Source organism: Bufo bufo, chromosome 3 (genome assembly GCF_905171765.1).
Source record: "Bufo bufo chromosome 3, aBufBuf1.1, whole genome shotgun sequence".
In the NCBI taxonomy this organism is placed as follows: domain Eukaryota; kingdom Metazoa; phylum Chordata; class Amphibia; order Anura; family Bufonidae; genus Bufo; species Bufo bufo.
The window spans coordinates 153820655-153840277 of record NC_053391.1 but is presented as its reverse complement, the minus strand read 5'-3'; the positions used below and the strand labels follow the sequence as shown (position 1 = coordinate 153840277).

Below are 19623 nucleotides of genomic sequence, written 5' to 3'. Positions count from 1 at the left end.
AGTAGTCAATATATAAAGTGCACAAAGCAAAATAGTCAAGAGATAAAGTGCAAGCAGCAGCCAAATCTTAGCTTAGCAACAGCAGCAGAGGCTCCATCTGATCAAACTAATGGAGTGTTTCATCCTCATAGCACAGCCCTCTAGTTTCTTTGAAGCTGATAGTCATCCAGCCGCGCTTGTGGCAGCAGCGTGTGGCAGTGGCACATATGCTAGCGTGCAAATGAACCTTTTAAAGGCAAACAAATTGCACATAAGCCGCATCCCATCTGGCACATGACCCGTCACGTGATTAGAAAGCTGTGACCTCACAGTCACATGGGCCATCACGTGATCAAACGGGGGTCAAAGCAGCAATTGCAGGATCAATAATGGGAGTGTCTGAATATACCAGGCACTCCCCTTCAGTGATGCTGCAAGGGGCGGATAAACAAGGGAGAGGATGTAAGTTAAGTGACAGGCATCCTTGTCAGTTTCTTCAAAGTGGCGCTAAATAAATTCCAGCATCAATCCAAACACAAATAGACCAAGGCATTATACAGTAACTACTGCCAGGTCTGAATAAAGGCTTAGTACAGCAGGAATATTCAATATAATAGGACCAAACAGTCCGTATAGCAAAGTGAATCAAAGGGATTCCTGTGAGGTGAAACACCAATGTTGGACAACACCACAGGGGGAGCACCTGGTGAAATCAAATGAAACAACCAAAGAGAAGTTGGTCATTTAGGTTGCATAGTTTTGAGCTAAAAAGTTCCACCAGATCTCCCTCTGCAGTACCCTCCTCTGCCAATCGCCACCTCTTTGAAGGGGGGGATAGATTCAATCATCATGAACAATACGTTAGAAAAGTCCATGTACAAATTCAACATGTTTGGCCAGAGGAGTATCTCTTTTATGATGCATATCCCCCAGATGTTCGCCCCCTCTTCTTCAAAGTTCTCTGGTGGTTTTACCCACATATTCGATTCCACAGCCACAAACCCCTCTGTAAATCACTCCTCTCGATCAACAATTAGAGAAACTTCTGATGGTATATATTTTATGTGTAACATTACTAGTGAAGGTGCGACCTTGGATAATGTGTGGGCAGGCTACAGGCTACTATTAATCTACTTTACTGTACTTTAACAGTTGACATGTAGATAAAAGAGTTTCAATATAAAACTGAATAAAAATGCCAATTTTATAATAAAACATAAAACAAAAAGAAGTAGCCAAAGTTTAAGGGCCTAACACTTTACTAATAGCTGAAACCTGATAATATAGAACAGAAAATATGTAAAAATAAAGGGGTTAATTAACTAAGACCAGCGATTTAGACGCTGAGCTTAGTCCATATCTTGATGCGCCTAGGTTATATAGATGCGCTGGCCTCTAAATCACTTAGGTGTTGCCTGTGCGACTAGCTTAAATCTACACCAGCTCTCTTGCTGATATAGATTAAAGTCATTTTCTATGCCAAAAACAGGTGTATAAAATTATAAATGAGACTGGTCAGCTGGCCCGCCCCCATCTGCCCCTAAATCTCCTTTGTGACGGAATCTGCAACAAATGTAAACCAAAAAGTGTTATACTTCGGATCATAAATGACCCCAAAAAACTTTAAACTTGACACAATAAAAGCCATTGAAAAGGTCAAGTTAAAGTGTCATGATGCATTTTGCCATATCTGCATAAGATAAATCTAAGACATTATAATTTATAAAGTCTATTTAACATTCAAAGGGTTGTCATATTAGGACAGAGAAATGATAGAAGGGAGCAGGACAACCCTTTATGAGCCAGAACATATAGCCACTGAAAAAGCAACTCCCACACTTGCAAACTTTAACAAAACCATTAGTTACACAGTTGTCAATTTAATTGTAATGATACCATATAATAGTATATTTCCTCTATAGAGGCAGCTACAGCATAAGTAAGAAGCCACCTTAATCATCGCATACAGAACAGCCTTTTATATATTCCAACAGTGAATACAGCTTGGAGACAGAGCAGAAAAGACCATGTGCAATGTGTTAGGTGCCACAAGATAATGGAAGCTAGTCTGACAGCACTTTATGTTTTATACTCTTCAAAGAATGAGAAATATTGTTAAAGAGAACATAACCATTTGAAGTGTACATAATATGGCAAAATGTCACATATATTCACGTATTAATAAACCTGTACATTTTCTTTTTTGAGTGGGACTTTCTTAATTATTATATTTTTTTTATGCAAAACAAGTCTAATACAACACTAAGTATAAAAATATATAAATATGTTGATGACTTACCTATTTGCGCTTCATGGATTGTCAGTTTGTTTTCTGAAGGTTGGAGTAACTTTGGTGGTTTATCAGTCAGTGGAGCTGAAAGAACATAATATAATGTTAACATTGTACAAAGCCTTCTTGTCTTATGTCATTAGCAGTTTTGAGGGCTAGACATGTAAAGATTCGTGAGAATTCACTTTGCCAGCATTTTAATATAGGGCAAATTTACTATTATGAATCTAGATTTCCCTGATCTAAGTAATTTTCAACGATTTGGCCATCTCTATAGAAGATCTATCACAGAAAAAAAATGCCTATAATGTTTAGCATCCATCTAAGCATCATAGAGTCACAGCAACATAATAAAGTAGTTAGATCTCTTTCAGTGCTAAATATGTTCATTTTCAGGGAACTACAGTATAATTATGGAATAATAAGGTGGATCCCCCCTCACCCTCAATTTCAGGGAAAATAGACTTTTAACAACGAAGCATGACGAAATTCCACTTTGCAGCAAATCGAGCTTTCCCTGAAATTTGGATCGAAGTCCAGTTTGGATTCTTCGATTCGCTCAATCCTAATTGTTATCATTATAATTTTTTTATTATTATTTTTTTATTATTTTCTTAAATGAAACAATGTTGACTTTATTTGAAGGCAATACATATTTGAAAACTATGTGAATGGTGACAAACACTAAAAGTATAACCATTTTTGTTTTAAATTCCCTTATTCAAAAAAAGAATCAATCAAATTCAAATTAAAAAATTCTGGGTAGGGTTGAGCAAATAAAAGTATCCAAAGTGGACTTTGATCTGAATTTCATGGAAAAATTTATTTGGAAAAATAACTGAAATAAAGTTGCCTAAATGGGAGGAAATGCTCAAAAACCCCTAACATTGTGGCGTGTTTATAACCAGGGGAACAATTCCTCTGCATGTGATCCGTTGCTAACGGAAATCCCCAGCAAAAATGCATACAATGGAGGATGTCGGCAGCGGACCACATGCACCACAAAAGCATCCTACACAAGATGGGATAATGTGTGGATGTGAATATAAAAATACATAAACCACTGCGAAAGGTGCACCACAATGATATGCAACTGACAACTCTGGCTAATCCCTCAAGCTGATGTTAAGAACTGAGACTTTAGCCAATGCATTCCTGTCAGGAACACATCTGAGCCCTTTTGCAACACTGTCAAGGTATCTCAGTGTGGTATGGGTTCCAACCACTAGACTACCCATGGTGTGTGAACACGGTCTGAAAGGTGCTAAGATACAACTTACAGCAAAACTCCCACATACCTCCATAGTGAAATCATTTAGGTAGTGGGAGAGATGATAAGGCTATAAGCCCCAACTATAACTGGCCATGTGACACAGGCTACCAGGTTGCAGCAGAATGCTACCAGTAGTACACAATGGCACATTCTAAACATATCAAGAAAAATAACTGAAATAAAGTGGCCTAAATAGGAGGAAATGCTCAAAAACAAACAAACACTGTTGCGTGTTTATAACCGGGGGAGCTAATGGCAATCCCCAGCAAAAATGCATACAAAGGAGGATGTCGGCAGTGGACCACATGCATTACAAAAGCATCCTACACAAGATGGGATAATGTGTGGATGTGAATATAATAATACATAAATCACTGCAAAAGGTGCACCACAATGATATGCAACTGACAACACTGGCTAATCCCTCAAGCTGATGTTAAGAACTGAGACTTTAGCCAATGTATTCCTGAAAATTGTATTCGCCACGATGCTGAATTTCTTCGTGTCTCGGGATAACAAAGCTACTTGTCCTGAAATGGAAGGGGGGGAATCCTACTCGCCTTATCCATTTGCACGAGAAGAGGCCACCAAGAGCATCTTGATTGAAGATACCACGCAAAATCTGGCACGCGGTGACGCACGTGGTGGCGCCTCTACGCGATCAAGTGGATTAGGTGAGTATTTTTTTTCCCCACAGGATTAACCCTTGAAAGCCCTCACTGGTCATCTCAAATGCCGCGATCAGTGATGAATGTGGCATCTGAGGAGTTCAATGACAGGGGCGGCAAAATCGCCTTTCCCCTTTGTTGTGCCTGCTAATTACAAAGAAATACGTTTTGTAATTCATCACAAAGCAAATTTCTGTGTGAAATTTAGCAAAGTGTCTGAATTGAAGTTTTGATAACTTTGCTTATCACTAATTATGTAGGTAATTTATAAACAGATATACACCATACAGTATATACATATATCTGATGCAGATTCTGTTGCACGCAATGTTGAGGCAGAATCATTTACAATTTTCTGTGCGTGGTTTAGGCAAAATGGTCTAAATGTAAGACAGCAAGGAAGACTTCTCACATTTAGAGGCAGGGGGGCATACACCAAAATTATGTCTAAAACACCAGTCTTAATAAATGTGCCCCTATATGTTTTTGTATAGAATTACATAGTATACTCCATTCCAAGACACTTGGCATGCATATATTTTACATGCTATACAATGTCTCATCTGATATTCATGGAATATATTTTTCTCTGTGTACTAATCTCATACAGTGGATATAAAAAGTCTACACACCCCTGTTAAAATGTCAGGTTTCTGTGATATAAAAAAAATTGAAAAAGATAGATGTGTGCACACCCTTAAACTTATACTTTGTTGAAGCACCTCAAATCTATCAGCTTGCGAGAGCATCTCCTGTGCACAGCCCTCTTCAGATCACCTCACAGATTTTCAATCAGATTCAGGTTTGGGCTCTGGCTGGGCCATTCCAAAACTTTTATATTTTTCTGTTGAAGCCATTCTTTTGTTGATTTGGATGTATGCTTTAGGTCATTGTCATGCTGAAAGAGGAAGTTCCTCTTCACGTTCAGCTTTCTAGCATGAGGTTTTGTGCCAATATTGACTGGTATTTGGAACTGTTCATAACTCCCTCTAGCTTAACTAAGGCCCCAGTCCCAGCTGAAGAAAAACAGCCCCTTGGCATGATGCTGCCACCAGCATGCTTCACTGTGGGTATGGTGTTCTTTTGGTGATGTGCAGTGTTGTTTTTGCACCAAACATATCTTTTGGAATTATGGCCAAAAAGTTCAACCTTGGTTTTTTCAGACCATAACACCTTTTCCCACATGCTTTTGGGAGACTTCAGATGTGTTTTTGCAAAATGTAGCATGGCTTGGATGTTTTTCTTCATAAGAAAAGGCCTTCGTCTTGCCACTCTACCCCATAGCCCAGACATATGAAGAATATGTCAGATTGTTGTCACATGTACCATACAGCCAGTACTTGCCAGATATTTCTGCAGTTCCTTTAATGTTGCTGTAGGCCTCTTGGTAGCCTCCCAGACCAGTTTTCTTCTCGTCTTTTCATAAATTTTGGAGGGTCGTCCAGTTCTTAGTAATGTAACTGTTGCGCCATATTTTCTCCACTTGATGATGACTGTCTTCACTGTGTTCCAGGGTATATCTAATGCCTTGGAAAATCTTTTGTACCCTTCTCCTGACTGATATGTTTTAACAATGAGATCCCTCCGATGCTTTGGAAGCTGTCTGTGAACCATGGCTTTTGCTGTGGGATGCGACTAAGAAAATTTCAAGAAAGACCAACTAGAGCTGCTGAACTTTATTTGGGGTTAATCAGAGGCACTTTAAATGATGACAGGTGCATGCTGACTCCTATTTAACATGATTTTGAATGTGATTGCTTAATTCTGAACACAGCTACATCCCCAGTTATAAGAGGGCGTGCACACTGATGCAACCACATTATTTTTGTTTTTTGTTTTGTTTTCTTCCTCCACCTAAAAGATTTCAGTTTGTTTTTAAATTGAGTGGTACAGTTTATAGGTCACATTAAAGGTGGAAAAAGTTCTGAAATGACATTTTAAAAGTGGTGTGTAAACTTTTTATATCCACTGTATATAAAGCTGAGGGTATGTATGTATGTATGTTCGCTAAAGGAATCTGTATTAGCATATTTACAATTAAAAAATTTGGCACATAGGTATATCAGGTGTCCAGGAAGGTTTTAGACCAGGTATGAGCTCTATAGCACGAACCGTTCCTCAGATATTCCCCAAAAATGCATTAGCCAATAGAAGCCTGCAGGTCTTTCTCCTCATATCCCAACTGCCATACACACATGTCACATGAACCTTATCAGTCATTAGAAGCTTGCAGGCCCTTAGTCTCCACATACACACAGTTTTACACCAGGTTTCCATAACAACCCAGCCATTTTTCTTCATTGCTGTAGGGGCAGGGCTCTGTGGATGATACTGTTAAGGGAGCGGAGTGCTGTGGAGGTCACAGTGAACATTGCAGGCTGCTGTGGAGGTAAAAGTTAAGGGGAAAGTCCGCTATGGAGATCAGTGTTAAGGGGCAGATTGCTATAGAGGCCACTGTTAAGAGGGTGGGGTGTTATGGAAATCACTGATAAGGAGATAGGGTACTGTAGCGGTCACTAATAAAGGGGCAGGCACTATGGAATCTTTGTTAAGGGGGCAGGGAACAGTGGAATTTACAGTTAAGGGGACGGTCCACTATGGAGCTCAGTGTTAAGAGGCGGGATGCTGTAAAGGTCAATGTTAAGGAGACAGGGTTTTGTGGAGGTCACATTTTAAAGGAGCAAAGCTCTGTGGAAGTCAATGTTAAGGGGGCCAGTTTTTGTAGAAGTCACTGTTAATAAAACGGGGTACTGTGGAGGTCACTGTTAAGGAGACAGTCCGCTATGGAGGTCAGTGTTAAGGGGAAGATTGCTGTAGAGACCACTGTTAAGGGGACGGGGCGTTGTGGAAATCACTGTTAACAAAACGGGGTACTGTGGAGGTCACAAATAAAGGGCCGGCCGCTGTGGAGGTCACTGTTAAGGAGACGGTCCGCTATGGAGGTCAGTGTTAAGGGGAAGATTGCTGTAGAGACCACTGTTAAGGGGACGGGGTGTTATGGAAATCACTGTTAAAGAGATAGTGTATTGTTGAGGTCACTAATAAAGGGGCAGCCACTGTGGAGGTCACTGGTAAACGGATGGGCCGCTGTGGAGGTCACTGTTAAGAGGGCAAGATGCTGTGGAGGTCACTGTTAAAGGGGCGGTAACTGTGGAGGTTACTGTTAAGTAGACAGGGGACTGTGGAATTCACTATTAAAGGGGCAGCTGCTGTGGGGGTCACTTTAAATGCAGTGGGGTACTGTGGCAGTGACTGTTAAAGGGTCAGGCGCTGTGAAGGTCTCTGCTAAGGGGGAAGGGAATGGTGGAGGTCACAGTTAAGGGGATGGTATGCTATGGATGTCAGTGTTAAAGGGCAGGTTGCTGTAGAGGTCACTGTTATGGGGGTGGGATGCTGTGGAGGTCACTATTAAGGGGGTGGGTTATTGTGTAAATCACTGTTAATGAGACGGGGTACTATAGAGGTCACAAATAAAGGGCCGAGCCGTTGTGGAGGTCACTGTTAAAAGGGAGGGCACTGTCGAGGTTACTGTTAAGGGGGTGAGGGACTGTGGAGGTCACTGTTAAAGGGGCAGCTGCTGTGGAGGTCACTGTTAAGGGGGCAGGTTATTGTGGAAATCACTGTTAAGGAGACAGGGTACTGTGGAGATCACTAATAAAGGGATGGCCACTGTGGAGGTCACTGTTAAAGGGGAGAGTGCTGTGGATGTTACTGTAAAGGGAGCAGGCCGCTGTGGAGGTCACTGTTAAAGGAGTGGGCACTGTAGAGGCCACTATTAAAGGGGCAGTGGGGTACTGTGAGGTCACTGTTAAGGGAGTGGGGTACAGTGGAAGTCACTGTTAAAGGGGGAGTCGCTGTGGAGATGTCTGTTAAAGTGGCTGGGAATGGTGGAGTGTCATAAATATTTAGACAGCACACAGTGTGGTCCTCAGAGTGCCTGATGAAGGGCGATTATCAAGCCTGAAACGTTGCAACTGACATACCACCTATTCTGGCTGAAATAATATGAAATAAAAGCATTAATTATCACCACTTAAGGAGTGCTGTCTAAATATTTATGACACTTACAGTTCTTGAGGTGGAGCTATAGAACATAACCTGGACGTGCACCCACCCTTGCCATTTTATGAAAAGAGTGCTGTGGCCTATTTACTTGAAAAGATTGGGAATGGTGGAGGTCACAGTTAAGGGGACTGTGACCTATGGTCAGTGTTAAGGGGCGGGTGCTTTAAAGGTCAATATTAAGGGGGTGGGTCCCTGTGGAGGTCACTGTAAAGGGGGTGGGATGCTGTAGAACTCACTGATAAGGGGCAGGCTGCTAGTGAAGGTCAAAGTTAAGGGAGTGGGCTGCTGTGGAGGTCCCAATTTAAGGAGGCAGGGCACTGTAAGGGGGTCAGTGTTAAGGGGTGGAGGGCTGTGGAGGTCACTGTTAAGGGGCGGGATACTGTTGATGTCACTGTTATGGGGATAATGTCGATATCTTTTGACGACACATACAAACATTAAACGAAATACATAAAATATACCCGTGCGAAGCTGGGTCCTTCTGCTCGTCACATATAAAAGCCAAAATATCATGTAAGTATAGCACTTAAGCAACAATTCCATTTTGTCTCCATTAATGGAGTTATAATCAATGTATATAATCTTACGGTTCATTTTTTAGCATGTAATTAGAAAACTGTTGGTGCACTGTTGCTTGGAAAGTGATGCACAAAGTTCAGTTACTTGTCTAGTTTCTTACATACAAGGCCAGTCTGCTTTCCGTATGTAGAGATGATTGCTAAATCACACATTCTAAAATGCTGAGGTAGGGATGAAGTCTAATATTCTTGAGCAGCTATTTTATTCAAATATATGGATAAAATTCATAAATATATATGAAGCGAACCCATGGGGAGCTGGTGCAGAGGATGGGAGTGGAAGCAGCCCTGATGAGACATGTCACGGTGTACTCCCTCATGCTGTTACTCCCTGGTGCTCGTGCAGTTAAAAGGTGATTTGAAAACTCAGGGCAGAAGTAAAAAATAATTATGTTTCTCTTTACTTAGTACAAAATATAACGTGTAGTATATTCAGCAGTAGTTGGTACAAAGTACAATTTCTGTCCTCAGATGATGAGGTATGGTGGCTGGAAAAGTCGCAGTATGATAACATCTCTGATATGCTATCTTGCTGATGTCTCTCTCCCTTGAACTTCTAGCTCACAGCTATAAACTGACACTTGTGCATATAGGTTTCCACTGTGTAATGAAGGGGTTGAGATGGTCTGGCCTGGATGTTATCTAGGTGATAGGTGTCTGAACCGTATTCCCTCACCCACAGCAGGGTCTGTAATGTTGTAGCTTGCTGGTCACTCTGCTGACTAAGCATACTGTAACTTTTAGGAAACCTATATCTTGATGTTCTTGCAGTCTCTCTGGAGTAGTGGTATAAAATGAGAATTAAATATCTTGTTGGTCCATAAGACTCTTGGAGTAGGAGCAATTGGACAGGCTTACTTCCTCCTTGCTGTCCTAGCTAGAACCCCCTTCCTGGCAGGAAGCAAGACAAGCACACTCCTACTAAGAGGGGAGGAACAGAGCGGTTAACCCTGTCCCTGCATTCATACCATCCATACCCTAACTGCTGATGTAAGTGAAATAATATTATAATAACATAACACAACATTTGCTGATATCCCTAGGTCTGTGCTACTGTATACACAAAGAGAATTATCCTCACACACATAGAACAAATATATTTATCAGTCATGCTTCATTATTACCCAGTTGGTGATTGCCTTAAGGACATTTTTCTAATTTTGCATACTTTTATTGAAAAAATGTTTACATTTATATATATGGCATTATCAAAACAAAGAAAACCTGAATGTCTGCTTCTTTGACTTCTCACTGAATTGTCGACCATATTATTAAGCAACCTACTTCTCCTTTGAAATCAAAACATCCGGACATAAAAAGAAGAAACCCTTAGTGACAAGCACAACAACAGATGGCACTTGCCAGAATCTCTAATAATCAAAAGGAACAGCTGCTTGGATCTCTTTTTACAGTATATAACAACACACTGTATATGATTTTGGTTGTTTTACTCACTCCAGGGTCCCTATTCATATCTCCCCCTTTTAACTGCATATGATTAAATTTTATAAGCCCAGGCTTATATAAACAAGCCTTCCTCCAGAAGGAAAAAAAAACGACATCTCTAGTGCCACATATTCCAGTCAGTCAGAAGTATGCTGGATCCTGCCCTGAATATTGTTTGGAAACATCAGCTAAATAATGTTTTTTTTTGTTTTTGTGACAGGGCCTACAAACAGCAACCCCATTAAAAATGAACCTATATTTCTCAATTTATTCTATTATTTTAGCAAACCCAAATCTTGATAATATAGAAACTCATATTGTCACTTTGTAATCTATTCTAAACTATTGCGAATTTCAGATGAATATTATTTAGAACTCACAGATTTTTCACATGACCGTCACTTTCCTTCTTTTTCTTTTTTACAATTTACTAGAGGGCAATGCCATGATAGTAAAATAGCAAAAAAAAAACTAAGACAAAAGGAGCTTTATAACTCATAAGGAAAGGCCTCCTATGCACATGGACATATTAAAGCTATGCGCCTCTGATTCCATGGAATAAAAATTTGACATGATCCATTCTACATTATGTAGGGAGTCTTTTTAAGCATTGCTTCCATAGGGGAGAATACTTTCATTACATCTTTCCATATGAAGACACCAGAAGGTGTAATATGGAGTGCCTGAAGTATGGAACTCTATGGAGTTCACATGCTTCTGTAAGGTTTTGTGCATATGGCTCCATATGTGTCAGTCTTTTGGAGTGAGCAACTGGGTAAATATAATTAAGTCAAAGGGATAATATATTCAGGAACTGGTCATGACGGCTTCCCATTACAACTACTCTTTATAACAAATGGGATGAGCGAATCGACTTCAGATGTTACATCCGAAGTCGATCTGCATAAAACGTTGTTGTAATACTTTACGGAGCGGGAGCTCCGTACAGTATTAGAATGTATTGGCTCCTATGAGACTCGCGAGACTTTGTGTAATAACTTTGTGAATTAATTACTACTGTAAAAAACCTTGATCCCAAACTCTAGTTCGGTTCCAAGGTACCACTTGGAACAGAACCTGAGTTTGGTATCAAGTTTTTTTATAGTAATAATTCAAAAAGTTATTACACGAAGTCTCGTGAGACTTCGCGAAGTAATAACTTCACATGACAAATAATCTGACCCAAGAGAGAGTCAAAAGAGCCACCCCATGAATGCACATCCGACCATTAAAGGGTATAAAAATATATATAAAGTTTATTAGACACAACAACACACACGCATTAAAAAATTGTATACAATATGGAACAAAGTGCGGTATGCAATAAAATATATGTGACCGACACACACAGGTCCACTGTATTATCACATATTAATGTATGCGTTATCAACCAGCGTATAAAGCAATACGATAAATCACATATAGCAAATGTAAGGTAAGGTAAGACCCTCTAGATTTGAAGATACAGACAGACCGACATAGGGTCAAAATATCAAGAGCCAAACCTACATAGCCAGCTGGTACAGTGGACCTGGAAACATAGCAAGCGCCCAACACGTGTCGCCGGAGCAATCTGACTGTGTGTTGGGGCGTCAGTTAATAAAGGGTGTTTAATAAGCTATAATTACATTCACCTGTGCAGCAGGAACTGTGGTCACTGCATGAGCATATCAGATTCCAGTCAAAACAGGAAACCGGAAGTGTGAGTCACATGATCGGCTGGTGGAACGCATGGTGGAACGCATATGCGTTCCACCAGCCAAAGCACAGCCACATAGCAAGAAAGGACACTGAGGGCACATATATTTGAACTAAAACTAAACATTGTGGAATAAAGGCATTTAGAGCCACATAGGCAATGCCAGGCAAGCTGGTGAATAATCGGGACAATATTTGCAAGCCGGATGTAAGTAATCGCATAACCGGAAGAGAGGTGCCGCTGTGGAACGCATGGTGGAACGCATATGTTTCCAGGTCCACTGTACCAGCTGGCTATGTAGGTTTGGCTCTTGATATTTTGACCCTATGTCGGTCTGTCTGTATCTTCAAATCTAGTGGTCTTACCTTACCTTACATTTGCTATATGTGATTTATCGTATTGCTTTATACGCTGGTTGATAACGCATACATTCATATGTGATAATACAGTGGACCTGTGTGTGTCGGTTACATATATTTTATTGCATACCGCACTTTGTTCCATATTGTATACAATTTTTTAATGCGTGTGTGTTGTTGTGTCTAATAAACTTTATATATATTTTTATACCCTTTAATGGTCGGATGTGCATTCATGGGGTGGCTCTTTTGACTCTCTCTTGGGTCAGATTATTTGTCATATGTTGTTGTACCACCCTTTGCACTCCTTTCAGCATTTGGTGTGCCCCCTGTCTCTTTAAATTAAAGTAATAACTTCACCTCATCGGAGCCAATATATTCTAATACCGTACAGAGCTCCAGCTCCTTACAGTATTACAACAAAGTTTTATGCGAATCGACTTCAGATGAAGCATCCAAAGTCAATTCGCTCATCTCTAAAACAATATAACTATTTTCTAATCTATTTTAATTAAAGCATGTATGAAATAGGTGCTATAAGGCCTCTTTCATACGGGCGTCATGGATTTGAGCCGGATAAGATGCGGGTGCGTCGCGGGAAAATACGTGATTTTTCCACGCAAGTGCAAAACATTTTAATGTGTTTTGCAAGCGCGTGAGAAAAATCGGCATGTTTGGTACCCAAACCCGAACTTCTTCATAGAAGTTTGGGCTTGGGTAAGATGTTGTGTAGATTTTATTATTTTCCCTTATAACATGGTTATAAGGGAAAATAATAGCATTCATAATACAGAATGCTTAGTAAAATAGGGCTGAAGGGGTTAAAAAAATAAAAATAATTTAACTCATCTTAATCCACTTGTTTGTGCAGCCCGGCTTCTCTTCTTTCTTCTTCTTTGAGGAAAAGGACCTGTGGTGACGTCACTGCGCTTATCACGTGGTCTGTCACATGATCCATCACCATGGTGATGGATCATGTGATGGATCATGTGATGAGCGCAGTGACATCACCACGGGTCCTTTTCGTCCTGGACAGCAAAGAAGAAGACAGAAGAGAAGCCGGGCTGCGCGAACAAGTGGATGAGGTGAGTTAAATTATTATTATTTTTTAACCCCTCCAGCCCTATTTTACTAAGCATTCTGCATTAAGAATGCTATTATTTTCCCTTATAACCATGTTATAAGGGAAAATAATAATGATCGGGTCCCCATCCCGAACATCTCCTAGCAACCATGGTTGAAAATCGCACCGCATCTGCACTTGCTTGCGGATGCTTGCGATTTTCACGCAGCCCCATTCACTTCTATAGGGCATGCGTTGCGTGAAAAACGCACAAAATAGAGCATGCTGCGTTTTTCACGCAGCGCACAAGTGATGCGCGAAAATCACCGCTCATGTGCACAGCCCCATAGAAATGAATGGGTCCGGATTCAGTGCGCGTGCAATGCGTTCACGGAAATCTCGCCCGTGTGAAAGAGGCCTAAGAGTTCTATCAAAGGTGCTATCCCAATGAGTGAATGTTGCCCTAAAATGCTGTATCATGTAGTGAACATATTTTAAGTTCAGCTAAACACAGTCAAATGGGTTGTAAATTCCATAAAATGACCATCTTTTTCCATAATATTTCAGAATAAATATAACAAATCATATGCAGTAGAAGGACACAATAATGCGCTTTGTTCTGGTAGATTTAACAAATGGGTTATTGCCCTCACATGCATATGACCTCTAAATACGTCATTCTAAATATACCTCTGTGACAGTAATTGATATTGTCAGCCAATGCAGTCAAGCACTTTGCAAAAAGGCTAAAATAAGGCACATTGTTTTCCTGGAGTGCTGCTTCTTCCCTTTTTGTAATGAAAGCTATCTCTGTGGGTTGCCAACAAGTATAAGAACATTAGTAGATGAATAAAGAAAACAATGTAATCCTAATAATCAAACTGCATGTAGCCGTTCACTATATGGCACACTGAACAATAGAAGAACTTGACTATATTGTAAAAAAGTTTTCTGAAGCTGAACTGCATTAGTAGTAAATGTGTATAGTATTGTAATACAGTATTATCTAATATATGTCATATTTTTAGGTTCAATATAACTTTTATTCCATTCATTTTACTCCCTGCTTATTCTGGGCTTTGAAGTCAAGGAGGTGGTCCTGTCAGTGACTTAAAGCCTTCTATATATGAGTGTGCATAGCTGTCAATCACTGATAAGACCTGCTCATTGACTCCAAAGAGTAAGATTGCAAGATGAAGTGAGATACTGTATTCACAATTCTGTAGGTTATGTCTCGATTTTATCACATTCTGTAAGTAGTTATGCCTGTTATGAGACTCTACTCAGTAAAAGGATGACGGATAGGCAGAGCATGCAATTGTCTAGAGTTCAATTAAGAGGGTGGAGTTTAACCCCTTCAGGACACAGCTTTATTTCACCTTAAGGACCACACCATTTTTTGCAAATCTGACCAGTGTCAATTTAAGTGCTGATAACTTTAAAACGCTTTGACTTATCCAAGCCATTCTGAGAAAGTTTTTTCGTCACATATTGTACTTCATGACACTGGTAAAATTAAGTAAAAAAAATATAATTTTTATTTATAAAAAAATACCAAATTTGCCAAAAATTTGTGCAAAATTGCAAATTTCCAAGTTTCAATTTCTCTACTTCTATAATACATAGTAATACCTCCAAAAATAGTTATTACTTTACATTCCCCATATGTCTACTTCATGTTGGGATCATTTTGGGAATGACATTTTATTTTTGGGGATGTTACAAAACTTAGAAGTTTAGAAGCAAATCTTTAAATTTTTTTAGAAGTTTTCAGAAACCAAATTTTTAGGGACCAGTTCAGGTCTAAAGTCACTTTGCGAGGCTTACATAATAGAAACCACCCAAAAATTACCCCATTCTATAAACTATACCCCTCAAAGTATTCAAAACAGATTTTACAAACTTTGTTAACCCTTTAGGTGTTCCACAAGAATTAATGGAAAATAGAGATACAATATCAAAATTTCACTTTTTTGGCAGATTTTCCATTTTAATCATTTTTTTCCAGTTACAAAGCAAGGGTTAACAGCCAAACCAAACTCAATATTTACGGCCCTGATTCTGTAGTTTACAGAAACACCCCATATGTGGTCGTAAACCGCTGTTCGGGCACACGGCAGGGTGCAGAAGGAAAGGAATGCCATACGGTTTTTGGAAGGCAGGATTTGCTGGACTGTTTTTTTGACACCATGTCCCATTTGAAGCCCCCCTGATGCACCCCTAGAGTAGAAACTCCATAAAAGTGACCCCATCTAAGAAACTACACCCCTCAAGGTATTCAAAGCAGCTTTTACAAACGTCGTTAACCCTTTAGGTGTTCCACAAGAGTTATTGGCAAAAGGAGATGAAATTTCAGAATTAAAATTGTTTTACAAATTTTCCATTTTAATCCATTTTTTCCCAGTAACAAAGCAAGGGTTAACAGCCAAACAAAACTCAATATTTATGGCCCTGATTCTGTAGTTTACAGAAACACCCCATATGTGGTCATAAACAGCTGTACGGGCACACGGCAGGGCGCAGAAGGAAAGGAATGCCATACGGTTTTTGGAAGGCAGATTTTGCTGGACTGTTTTTTTTGACACCATGTCCCATTTGAAGCTGCCCTGATGCACCCCTAGAGTAGAAACTCCAAAAAAGTGACCCCATTTTAGAAACTACGGGATTAGGTGGCAGTATTGTTGGTACTAGTTTAGAGTACATATGATTTTTGGTTGCTCTATATTACACTTTTTGTGAGGCAAGGTTACAAGAAATCTCTGTTTTGGCACCGTTTTTATTTATTTTTATTTACAACATTCATCTTACAGGTTAGATCATGTGATATTTTTATAGACCAGGTTGTCACGGACACGGCGATACCTAATATCTATAAAAAAATAAATATTTATTCAAGTTTTGCACAATAATTTCATTTTTGAAACAAATGTTTTAGTGTCTCCATAGTCTGAGAGCCATAGTTTTTTTCAGTTTTTGGGCGATTATCTTAGGTAGGGTCTCATTTTTTGAGGGATGAGATGACGGTTGGATTGGCACTATTTTGGGGTGCATATTACTTTTTGATCGCTTGCTATTACACTTTCTGTGATGTAAGATGAAAAAAAATGGCGTTTTTATTTTTAATGTGTCCTGAAGAGGTTAAGAAATGGGAGGTGCTGGTATGTAGGGATGAGCAAATCCATGGAAGTTGGGGTTCATTGGGTTTGGCTGAACTTCAGGTCAAAGTTCGGATTCGGGACACAAACTTCACCCAAACTTGACCTCGAACCCCATTGAAGTCAATAGGGACCTGAACTTTACTTTATTATTTTCCATTATAACATGGTTATATCAGAAAATAATAGTATTCTTAAGACAGAATGCAAAACAATATAACCATTTAGGGGTTAAAAAAAAAACTTACCTCACCCACTTGATTGCTCTGCAGCAGCATCTTCTATGTGCACTGAACAGGACCTGCAAAAGGCCATGTGATGTGCGCGATGACATCACCATGTGGGAGAGAGCGGTGACATCATCACGCACATCACAGTTCCTTTGGCAGATCCTGTTCAGTGAAGATAGAAGAAACTTCTACAGCACAATCATGTGGATGAGGTGAGGTTTTTTTAACCCCTAAATGGCCATATTGTTTTGCATTCTGTCTTAAGAATGCTATTATTTTCTGATATAACCATGATATAACAGGAAATAATAAAATCACCCAAACACCGAAACCAAACCCATACTTCAGTGAAAGCGTTCCAGTCCGGGTACCCAAACTTGCAAAGTTTGGCTCCAGGTACCCAAACTTTGCAGTTCAGGTTCGCTCCTCCCTACTGGTATATATAATTTATAATATATGTATTATGAGCTATGGATTAGTAAAGCAGTAGGCAATCACAGGAATGAATGACCATCTTCTAACAGCAATCTTGCTGAACATCAGGGATTGATGAGAGAACTCATCTCACCCTAGCGTAATATTACAAAGACTACAAATTGTTAGAACAAACTTTACTAAACGAACAAAGAATCTTGTTGAACTGCTGACACAATCCCACGATAATCTGTTAGTTTATATGTAGAATTACTGTGCCTCAGTATTAAAGGGAAGTCTAATATATTGCCATATACATCTTGAGGAACTGCTGACACAATCCCTGTTAATCTGTTAGTTTAGATATAGAATAACTGTGTCTCAGTAATAAAGGGTGGGCTAATATATTGTTGTGTGCATCTTGTTCAACTGCTGTGACATTCATAGTTAATCCGTTACATCTCTGATATAGTTACTGTACACTGTGGCCCACAGACAGCTGCCGGGACCCTCAAAAGGAACCGTTGCATCTCCCACCAGCCCGAACCCTCTCTCCAGAAGTCAGGGCTGATTTAAACTTTTCATTTTTTACTTTTACAGTGATAACTTATAAGTCCCTTAAAAGGTTAGAAACTGGGATCTTTTGATTCCTCTGCCGATTCCCCCTAATCGCCATTCCCAGTCATTGCTGCCAGGTGCCTATGGAGTGGGCTCAATACAGCAGCCCGCTTCCTATTTTTATTTCAACCACTGTGATGGGTATACCTGATATATATAGGTATATATAGCGATTTATGCTTAAGGGTAGGTTCATATCTCTGCTAAAGGTAATCCATTTGTCTGTTTCTGCAGAGGGATAGACTACCAGAATGACTGTATCCGGCATAGCTGGATAGTGCTGAACACTGCCAGATCCCCATTGCCTATAATTAAATCCTTCAGCAATAAGGCAGCTTTAAATCATAAATGCCAGCTTTCAGCAGGACAAATACCACTGCATGCAATGTTATTTGTCTGTCCAAAAGCCAATATTTATTATGAAAGCCGCCAGATCCAAGTCAGATCCAATTATAGTCAATAGGGGTCTAGCGGTGCCCAGAGATGTGCAGCAGTATCTGCCTATGCTGGATACAGTAACTACTGTAGTCTGTTGCTCTGCCAGAGCAGACTACCAGATTATACAGTATTTAGCAAAGATGTGAATTGATCCTAAGATCTTATACCATTTTTTGTAGTTATCTTTGGACAATGGGGGAGATTTATCAAACTGGTGTAAGGTAGAACTGGCTTAGTTGCCCATAGCAACCAATCAGATTCCACCTTTCATTTTTCACAGCTCCCTTGGAAAATGAAAGGTGGAATTTGATTGGTTGCTATGGGCAACTAAGCAAGTTTTACTTTACACCAGTTTGATAAATCTCCGCCAATGTTTTTTGTAGTGGAGGTCTCCAGAACTGAACACAGTTCCACAGATCTGGTCTCACTAGAGCTGTATACAGTGGGATCATAATCGCCCTTATTCGGTTGGTAATATCTCTAAATATGCAGCCCAGCATCCTACTTATTGCCTGGCCATAATGATGACACATTTTAAAACTGTCAGAAATCAGAACCCTCTAAACCCTTCTCTTCTGTAGTCCTGGCTCACGAAGTCAGATCGCCGTAATCTTGCGATGCGCAAGCTCGCGCATCGCGAGATTTCGGCGATATGACTTTGTGAGCAAGGAGGAGATTGCTGGTTACAGGCGGTGCTGGGCTTCTTCACGGGGGGCGTGGCTGGGCTCCTTAACAGTTAGTATGGCCCCTTGTGCTCCTTACCAGGCTCATTTACATATATGTAAAATATTTTTTTTTCCCTAAATAAAAGCACTCAGAGCTATGGGACAGGTATATTGCGGACATGTGCGATCACATTTGCATTTTCCGTTTGTATATTGCGGACATGCTAGCGGCGATCTAGCCGTGCATGTCCGCATCTCTATAGGGTAAAAAGAGGTGACAGAATCCCTTTAAGCTGCAGTTTACTGACCACTTACAGTATGTACCTAGTAAAGCTAAACTTTTTTTTTCATGTTGCAGACTCCTCCAGGAATATCAACTCAATTGCACACTATTTTTATCATCAGGAAACAGGCAGACTTAACTACTAAACTATACAAACAATAAAAGTCTTGATGCTAGTATTAATGTTAGTAGTGTTATGTTGCATTGTACCCTGTGTCCGAAAAATATGTGAAAAAATTGTGACTTCAACTAAACTGAACAGCACATCATGCTGCTATATGGTGAAGAAGAAATGGAAACCAAAGAATTCAACACAAGTTCCCCCACCAATTACGATGTCATACAGAGATAGGGAAAGATGAATCCCAGGGTACTATCATAAGTCCGATTAACCAGAAGT

At 39.9% G+C, this 19623-nt stretch overlaps 1 protein-coding gene across 1 annotated transcript in view; it reads right to left on the bottom strand.

Annotated features, from left to right (window-relative positions):
* IL1RAPL1 (interleukin 1 receptor accessory protein like 1) overlaps positions 1–19623 on the bottom strand; it is a 1020597-nt gene that overhangs the window by 437184 nt on the left and 563790 nt on the right. Inside the window, exon 6 of the mRNA XM_040422155.1 lies at positions 2279–2353. Within this exon, the coding sequence (XP_040278089.1) occupies positions 2279–2353 (75 nt within the window). The remainder of the gene's footprint in view (positions 1–2278; positions 2354–19623) is intronic.